The sequence below is a fragment of the Phaethon lepturus genome, unplaced genomic scaffold (assembly GCF_000687285.1).
Source record: "Phaethon lepturus isolate BGI_N335 unplaced genomic scaffold, ASM68728v1 scaffold16964, whole genome shotgun sequence".
NCBI classification, from domain to species: Eukaryota; Metazoa; Chordata; class Aves; order Phaethontiformes; family Phaethontidae; genus Phaethon; species Phaethon lepturus.
In genome coordinates, this window is record NW_010532798.1 from 58,892 (window position 1) to 68,832 (window position 9,941).

At 46.0% G+C, this 9,941-nt stretch overlaps 1 protein-coding gene across 1 annotated transcript; it reads right to left on the reverse strand.

Annotated features, from left to right (window-relative positions):
• Nucleotides 1-5,465: 5,465 nt before the first annotated feature.
• On the reverse strand, nt 5,466-9,704 carry PAQR3 (progestin and adipoQ receptor family member III; the record flags this gene model as incomplete). Its single annotated transcript, XM_010284969.1, has 5 exons — nt 5,466-5,508; nt 6,638-6,761; nt 7,082-7,172; nt 8,596-8,793; nt 9,549-9,704. Coding segments are annotated over 5 exons (612 nt in total), but the record flags the coding sequence as incomplete, so codon positions are not given.
• Nucleotides 9,705-9,941: the final 237 nt, after the last annotated feature.

The window sequence follows — 9,941 nt, forward strand, 5'->3', positions numbered from 1 at the left end:
GTTACGTGACTCCTTTGGGGCATGGTTTGATAAAATGCTCCCTCGGGTATATGTGAGATTGCTTCCCCTAGTCCTGGAATTGGAAAGCAGCTCGTATGTATCTGTACACCTCCATTACCTTTATCTTCCTTGTTTTTATTTTTCTCATAGGGTGAAAGCGAAATAGTACAGCTGTGCTTGGTTAAGAGTGCCCTTTTCAGGCTTAGAAATTAAGCTCTTAGGAGGTTATGAGTAGAAATGTATTAACTCTATTTGCACAGGAGTTTCCTAGGCTTTATTACTACTGTTCTCACCTGGGATTTTTGTGCCAAAGGCCGCAAAAAGCGCACGCCAAGTTTTGTAGCATTTTCTGATACTCAGGTTGACTGTCTTGTTTTTTTCTTCTTCCCTCTGCATGTGTTTATGAGCTGCCTTCCTGCAGTTCCCTTCTGAACTGTTACTTACCTGCCTAAAGAGCTGTTGGAACAGAGTGATGTGACAAACGGGGCAGGTGGGAAGAAACAAAATGAGAATAAAACAACAGACAGCTGACCCATGGGGCTAGGCAGGTCCTGGCCAAAGCCACGCAGCTGTTGCTTTTCCTGCTGGAAAAGCAACTCGAGGGCTTGCTCAGGCCTTCGGCGCCAGAGGCGCATGCGACGGGGGCTTGGTGCCGCTCCCTGAAAGGGGAGGTGGCTCGCTGTTGGATGCCGAAGGGAAAGGCTCTGCGCCGGCAGACTTTGTGTGGGCCTAAATATTCAGGTAAATTTAGAATAGAAGGAAGCGTGTTTGGGTTTGGTCTGTTTACCCTGAGGCCATAGGCTGAGGAGCGCCGCGGGTTTTCCTTGCGTGGCGCGTTGGTTTGGTTTTCGGCGGACGGTCCGTGAGTGGTTATATTGCGGTACAGGAAAGCTGAAGTGAGGTTGTACGCAGAAACTGGGAGACGAGATAAAACCCAACTGTAAACCTAAGTTACTCTAAAACTGGCATAATGCCTCTGTCTGCGTATGACTTAGGGCTGATACTTGCTTTGTAATGGCCTTAATAAACCTTGTTCTTTCTATTCTAGTTACGAAACAGGTTTTTGCAAAAGTAGAACTTCTTTGTTCCTAGAGTTAAAATAATTTTGTCCTTTCTTGTGACTGAAAAGAGATTAGTACGCCTCGCTAAGTGACTTGATGTGGTATGTATTGCTTAAACACAACTGAACCCAGATTGGGTTTAATGTCAGCTAAGATCCGCTGTTTGACAGAGACGAAATGTGGTACTGTCGGGGAACGTGCTATCCGTTTGCCTTCACTTGGTGGCCGTGCCTCTTGTGTGTGTGCTTGCCATGGAGTGTCTCGTGACCGTACCTGAAACCCGGGAAAGACCTCTCCACGCTAGACGTGTACCATAGTGCCTGTGAAGACATTAACGGCAAGGTAAGGAGCTGACACTTCCCCTCTGACAGAAAACAGCGATTGATTTTTACAGCTGTTCTTTGACCATGTTGAATGACTGAACCGCAGGCCTTTTAGAATCAGCTGCTTGAGAGGGAGATTCTGTCAAAAGGTACTAAGAAGCCCTTATGGTTGCCATCATTGAAAGAGAAGTAAGATAGTCGAGTTCCTCTGCAGACTCTCAAACGGCTTTGAAATGTGTGCTATTGCTTTGGCTGACCTGCGTACCGTGGGACCCGTGAATACCGGTTGTGGAGGAAATAACTTTTAATCGGGTTGGGTGTCTCAGTTAGTAAAACCAAGTACTGTGAAAATAAGTTGATATATTTGCTACTGTGAGAGTAAGAGTTTATCTGGAGGTTTTTTTTATACTATATTGTGTATTTTTATATATGGAAAGTATATATAAAATACACACATGCTCGCACACATCATGTATCTCTTCGAGTTGCTGTGTTTTCACTAACACAGCAGCCACAATCGCTTTTGTGTGACTTGAGGGACTGAATATGAGTGAAAGCTGCAAAAGAAAAAGAAGTGGCTGCTGTGTTACTTGTCCGTAGTGCTTATTTCGAAAGGAAAATCAAGGAAGTTGTGCGTATAGCTAAATTTGTGACCGAGGCATCACCTAATATTAAAGAGCATAAAACCTATTTTTAAATTGCTGGCATTCAGCTTTTAAGTGCACTTTCCTGAACTCTACTTCCATTTCTTGTTAGACTTCAAGTTTCTAGAGCTTTTTTGTGTACCACTAAACACAGACCTTTAACTCTTTTGTGAAACTGATGTATGTTATACAATACTTGCAGTTGTGAAATAAACGAACATGATAATGGTGACTCTGCAGATCTCCTTAAACATTGCATTATTAAGTGTCCACACCTGGCCTTTAATTTACTCACTATAAGCAGTGCTGCTTCTGCTGGTTGCTTTTTGAGGCTGTAGGCTTCTGCCACTCTTTAAACAATGTTTTAAAATACTTGTATTCGCTGCCCACTCAGCTTTATTTGTTCAACTTGTTAAAAACCTTTTGATCATATATTTTTAATTCCTTAGTATTTCTCTGGAAAGCCTTCTTGCAGAACGGTTTCAAAAGGATGCGTTCTTATTCCTAGACGGTGACTGAAGCTATAGCCAAAGTGATAAGTACAGTTCCCCATACTCCCTCCCGTGGGCTTAGTTCTGCACCTCAGCTTCTGTAGACATAATTTTAACGTGACCAGCAGCCGTTTTTTACCAGAGCAGGTTTTTCTGAATGCTGCTCGTGCTGATTTTACCCTTAGGGAAGCTGAAGTAAAACTGAAAAGGGTCAAGAAAAGCTGTAGCGGCAGTGGGACTCAATTAGTAAGTAGTAGCTTATGTCCCGGCTGTTCTGTCCTCTGTTAATGGATTGTTTCAGTCTAATATTGTTACCAGCAAATCCACCAGGAAACACAGCTTAAGCAACCGGAGGCTTCAGTTGAAGTGAAAACAAAGGGCTGTGGCTGTTAAATTCTCACTGTAAATAGTTAGTTTTTTGCGCATAACGAGTTCTTTCAATCTGCACGCTGCGCGTGGTTTGAAGGCTTGGCCGGGGCCTCGCCACACTCCTGAGGGCTGCCGGTCATACGTGTGTGAGCGTGGGCTGTGCGCCACAGGGCAAGACGAGAACGAGCGCTTGCAAGGGAGGGCTCAAAGTCGTCCCTGCGGGCCAGGGCAGTGACCGGCTGCAGGCCCTGTGTCGGTGGGGTCTGCGTACGGTCCGAGCTTTCCTGCCTGTGCCATCTCTGATAGAGGGTGTGTTTGTTTTCAGCCCCTGCTCTTCACAAAAGCAGTTACAAAGGCTCTGGCTGTGGTTTGTGTGCTGTTTTTGCAGTGTCACTGCTAGCACTTCATTTCTCATCACTAGTTTTCGCATGCAGTTGAATTAATTCTGGTAGGGCAAAAGCACGTTTACGAAGTGGAGGTGGGAAAGAGGACTATTGTTTCAGCTGAAGCTGAGTCAGGATGACCTTTGCGCCTTTTGTTTAGGGCACAGCAACAGACAGGGCCAGAGGTCTTAAGATAGGGACAACTTACAAACTTTCTAGATCTACAGGCAGTAGGTTGCAAAGCAGCGTTCAGCAGCACATGCAGCTAGAGGTGCTCCTCCAAAACGGCCTTAGCACCCCAGCTACTGCTCCTAGGGGAATAGCGCATGAGGACATATTCTCCCTCTGCATTTAAAACCCGGCGGGAAGTGACAGAAGGTGCGAGGTTCAGCAATCCACCTCTGTTGTTCGGTATGTGAGATGCGAGAAGGATGTTACTCTGAACAAACAGCTCATGAATTGAAATGTATTTACAGGTTCATATGTACATAAAAGACCATCATGCAGCTCGATCCATTTTGTCAGGGTAACAAAAATGTACAGCTTTGCAGTCAGTTTCCTTATCCAGTGAGAACTGCTAGAGTAGTTAAGAGCTTACATTAAAAAAATACATTAGCAAATCAGAAAGTCAGTATGGTTTCAGTACACAAACACACATTCTTCAAACATTATTGTTCACATGACACTGGAACGAGGCTTTTGGACTGGCAGGTTCCTTGTCAGGCTTTAGTAGTACTAATTAGTGCATTTAAAACTCTTGGCTACCAAGTTAAAAAAAAAAAATCAAAAATGAGTATTTACACTGAAAGGCTCAAAGGTCTGGGAGTTGAATCTTAACTGCAAACTCAGTTCTTGCCACTACTTGTTTCTGGAGTTGGAAAAAAAAACAAAACATAACCAAAACCAACCCACTGACCTTAACAGACAGGTACCGTTGCACTCCAGCATATCAGCAGAGTAGTATCCCGCCTCCTCCATCCCCAGTGAGGATTTGGGTACCCGACGGTACATTTCCATCAATATTCCACTGGTCCTTGGCACACCCCTGACAAAAGAAGTTGAGGGAGCTCGGCTGGTTAGGCCCAGGGAGCAGGCACTGCTGGGGGGACTTGCCCGCAGCTAAAACCCATCAAGGGAAAACCCTCCCCAACTGGGAAGAGGCAAGAGCATAGCAGTGACAAGGACGACCCTTCCCCAAGGGCTTCTTGTGCGTTACGCAGCTCTTTGCAGGGTTGCCTAAGGTTTTCCTACCCACGGCCACACAGTGCTGTCTCTTCCTTGGCTTAGGAGTTAAGACAACGTGTCAGAAATCCGGCAAGGCCCCTCGCCTTGTGCACTAAGCCGGCTGTCATCAGACAATCACAAAATAGGAGAGAAGAGGCTGGGACGCTACGGAAGGCCACGCTGCAGGTAACAAGGGGAGGCGTGGTGAGGTCAGCTGGGACGGTTGCTGATCTCAGCACAGACGGTTTGTGCCTGTAGTCAAGGCAGGAACGGTTAGGCCATCTCCTGCTTCCTAACGCTAGCCAGGGCCAGACAGTCGTGCCCTTCAACGGCTTTGGGCCCAAACTTCAACAGCTTGGGACCAAGTCGTAGCAGCGTCTCGAGGCAAGCAAAGGAATCTCCAAGTGACCGATGCTTGATGGTACACAACAGCAGCATTTGCTGCCGCTGCCTTACTGAACTGTACCCACAAGCACAGCTGCTACACCGAAGTCACTGTAAAAGGCTGGTTTTAACCCAAAAATCCAAAGAACTCCGATCGCGTTGGAAAAACTGCCACCCACTGAGGTTAACCAGGCCGAGCCACAGCTATGGAACAACCTGCCTGTTTCATGTCTCCCTATGGCTGAGCTCAATCATGACTGATTCTACAACCCAAGGCAACCTCTTCACTGTGGTAAGCTCATGGCACTAAGTCACTTCCAGTAACCAAGTCTGGAAGTACACTATAGTACATCACACATTAATAGGCCAAAGTTCAGTGATTTGAATCCCCAGCGGGTTCGTGACGCAGGGTGTGTTATTTCATCCTCTTAAACACACATGTAACTTAAAAAAAACACCTCTCAGCAACTCTATTAGATTGCAAGGTAGTAACAAACACGCAGGCTTAGTGCTACTCCTGAAATAGTGTAGAAGAAAAATTCCGAATTACTGAAGGGATCTAGAGAAATTTCTTCCAGTAATGGCACTAGCCCTGTTGGGGGAGGCAACTTTTCAGATTTGAAATGAAGCTACAGCTATGGTGGAAGACCTGTGATCTTATCTTCCAGAAAAAGAAAAAGAACTTGTCAAGAAAAGTACAATAGTCACTTCAATTTTGTACGTCACCGTACCGAGGCCAAAGCGTAAGCACATCCTTTGAAGACTCCGAAGGATGAAACTCACTGTACCGCTGTGATTTAGATCCAAGACCAGGTCCCACAGTTACCATGGTTTCACAAGCACGCTGTCAGGAGCAGTTGTTTAATTATGCACTTGATAAAACCAAAAAAAACTGGTATTGGGGCCTGTTAGCTCCGCAAGGGTACTTACTGCTCTTGTTTGTGTTTACCAAGCAAAAAGAATACTGCTGTGATGCCAATGCTGAGTTTCACAGCCCAGCCTTCCATTGTCCCGCTCCAGGAAGAGCTGTTTGGTACTTGATTGCAGAACAGGAAACGACTAAGAATGAAATGGATCGCAGATCCCAGGCCCTGCTGTTGCTTTTTTCAAAACTTGTAATAATGTACCGTCCCAGCACGCGGCTAACAGTCCAGAAGTCAGAAATGGAACTGCCTCAGTGCGTAACTTCATAGCTCAGCTCATTACGTAAGGTCCAGACCCTCAAAGCCAGAAATTTCATTGCAGCGCTCCTGAAATACAGCGGGGAAACAAGTTTAGTCATTTGCTATGCATATGAAACCATCAGCTCTTCCCCGATTTCCAAAAAATCCGGATCAAAGCTTAGTAGGCTGAAAACCTGACAAAATCCTGAGGAAAAGACTACGTAGGAACAAATACTAATGACCGCTTGATGCAATGAAAATTGAGAAACAGAGCTGAAAGGGATCTGCCAGACCTCTGTCCAGCCTGCTCTAAAAGTCTGCTCAAGGGCATTGCAGCCTCGTGGAGCCTCACGCAACATAGCAGGATAGATGAGCAGAGTGCCTGGCATCAACATCACTACTCTTTAATTTACAGCAAAGATTAACGCCAGCCAACGTTTTCTTTGGGGAAGCTAATTAGGGAGGCTGACTGAGGAGGCTGACTGAAACTTAGGGCAAATTAAACCCAGCATTATTTAACCCTATCCTTGTTAGAAGACCATACTCCCATCAGTATGAAAACGGCTCTACCTTCACTCACAAGCCTGCGCTGAACTCGGGACAGGGCGTGCTGTGTCGATATTGCATGATGTACACTGTGGACTGATGCCACCAATACAGCATCACCACCGCGAGGATATGCCATACTTGATGACTCGAGCCGAGGTAGTTCAGCTGTCCTGTGGGGAAGAAAAGAGGCAACTGGTTAAGTTGTTAAATTTGGCAGTAACTAATGCGATGCAATTAGCAGTGAGCCTCCTCCAAAGCTCAACTGTACGCTCCGCGTGCTGGAGGCAGTGAAAGTTCTTTAACGAACTTGATCGGAGGTTGTCTGCCTTCTTTTGATGCAAATACACGCAACGCTTTACTCTATGTGAAAATACTTCACGGGGAACATCGTCAACCTGTTCTCTCACAGCAAGTTCAAGGCTTAGAGCAATGACTGTGACACTGCAGGAAGCTTAACTGCAGAAAAAACACCCAGAAGAGAATTTCCTACCTGGGAAGTATCTTTCTGGAACTTTGGAAATATAGAAGAGAAAAGCTACAGCAGCGATGAAGTACATGACAACTACACGCGGAGCAAACTCCTGCAAAAGAAAAGGAAGCTCTCCTATTCTGTTAGAAGGTAAAAACAGAAAAGAAAAAAAAAGTCTCTCAAGATAAAAAAGGCACAACAAAACTGAATCTTACTTCACTGCCTATGTTACCTATTGACAAAATCCAACAGGGAAAGCAAAGGTTGAGAAAATGTGAATTGGAAGAAACTTCTTTTATCATAACCTCTCTGCTACGTGGCGTTTCTGTGCAGCCCGAACAGACGTGAAATTAGTCAGCGGAAGGACACACCGACCTTAGGCAGAATGGCCAGGATAAGGGAGACTTCAGTGCAAGATCTCGCTGAGCGGCTGGGAGTGCAGTCACTGGCACCCACAGCCCCGGGAGTACCACATACTGCATGGTAGATCATCTCGCAACCCAGTTAAGAGTTGCTTTGCATTTCCCTTAACAGAAAGTTTCACCCCAAGCAGAGTGTTTTTCTGAAGCGTGGAAACAAAATGTGTACCATACATAGCATTCTGCTATACCTAAAGAAACCAAACCGGGGAAGATGTGGGGGGACAACTACTGTTTATCTGATTTTGAGAAGGCCAGTGTTAGGTGCCCTGTCTGAAGATTACGTGTGTTCATAATAGTTGCTCCTGCCCATTTACCAGCAGCTCTGCTCTGGGCTAAACCCGAGTGACGGTCCTCCAGGAAGGCCAGTCTAAGAACAAGCACAGTTAGTGCTCGCTGCTTAAGTGAAACGTTTTCTTTGGCACAATTACATCCCTGAGTAATTGCAACGATTTCTGGCGTTTTCGTATTGGGGCATACTTCACTGTCGTGAGCTGTACTGTGCTGCTTCTTTCTCAGAACATAATTCTAAGTGGTGATGCAAGAACAGGAAAATAGTTCAGTAACTTCACCGTGATGTAAATGAGGTTTGCGTAAGAGACTGAGGGCTGAGTAGGCAAATACTGGTTTGTGCTGCCAACCCAAGGAACAGAAGAGGAAGCAAATAACCATCCCCGCAGTGTCTTCTGGCTCCCCTCTCTCCGCTCGAGCTGTGGAGGTGGACAGCCTGGAGAACTCGTGTGTCCTGACGGACTGCTTCCCGCTCCGCAGCCGACTCAGCCCTTCGCTCCGTTCCCTCGCCCCGGGACGAGTGAGGGTGCGGTCCACCTACACAGGCTGCTCTGTCCCTCAGGCAGATGCGCTCAGTCACACTTGCGTCCGGTTTTCCTTCTCATGGTGCAGTTTTAAATTGGCGAAGCCTATTTCGTCTACTCAACCTGTTTACTGCTTCTCAATACATTCCTACATGTTTGCATTGGGATCATATCATCTGAAAGAATTCTGTGCTTACAAGAAATTTTAAGTCCCCCTCATCTCCCAAAGTGCAAGAGGGCAGAAGGAAGATGGCAAGTGAAAAGCAAAAGGGAATCTTACGTCCTCCTTTTTTTCTTTTACCTGTACAATAGCTGTACCAATGCCACCGTTGAGCCAAACCCAGTGGAGGGTGGGAATAATTCCGTATCCAGACACTGAGCAAAAGATGATGGAGCGCAGTCTGTGCCACTGTTGCGTGAGGTAACTGGGATGAATCTGAGCAAAAAATACTGCCAAGATCATTGCCAGCACAGTGATTAAATACACCTGACGCCAGTACTGAGAAAAAAAGAAACAAAAGCAAGTTCATGGGTTTTCTCATCATGTGTACAAGTAAACTCTGGGCAGATAGTTCACATTCCTAGATGTAATGATATACCCAATCTCCTGTCACTGCTGTGAGCACAAACGAGGGGCTCTGAATGGACTTGCTTCTGTGAGCTGACAGCGAGTGGAGGGGACTCTATTGCTAGGTTATGCCGGGTAGAACAGTGCTTGTTACAAGCGGTGCCCTCACCGAAACACCTTAAATGTACCTCTGCCTCAGCACGCTTCGTCAGCTTCCCGAGTGCAGCATCCGTTGCAGGCACGGATGTAATCTGGGCCTCAGAAGGGAACTGCTTTGCTTGTCCTCTGTTAGATGAAGAGGAAATAAGCTTGTTTCTGCCTCGTGTAAGCCACGTAGTGGGAAGTGATGTTTCAATTATTTGTCATGGGGACACATCCCATAATCAGCCTCATGCATTTAGCAAAGGTAGGACCTGTAAAGTTTACCGTGCCTTCATATAAATTTAAATATTATTTTCTTGAGGCTTGTGCGATTGACAGCTTAGAAGGAAAACCTCCGTTTGCCTAACGTGTCAGCGAGCCAAGTTCTGCCGGTGGCACCATGAACTTGCCTCAGCTGCCACCTCTGTCTCCCAACGAATGTTCTGTTTGGACACTCTGTGATCAACCCCCTTCCTACAGCATGGAAACTGCGACAGTGAGACCACAGGAACTCAACGTTATGTGAACAAGTGCTTCAAACTTACGTTATTACAATAAAATGCATAAAACACGCCTGACACGTAGCAGCCCAGGATACCAATGGAAATTCCTGCATAATCTAATGCCATCCATCGTCGACTGGTCTTCTCTGAGCGGTGACAACAGAACAGATGATATCCTACTGAGCAAAGCATACAGACCTATACAAATGTTCAAACAAGGATGCATTAATTTCTTAAAAATTAACATGGAGTATAGCAAGCTTAAACGCTGAAGCTTAGAGCACGCGACGCACCTCATGCAGGTTCTGCGGTGCAACTTGGTGTAGGCAATTATGATTCCTGCCAGTAATCAACACAAACTAACATAAGCTTCTCTGGCAGATGGAAGAATGAACACAAAACTTAGCATGACACGGTACCCCCAAGTTGCACAGC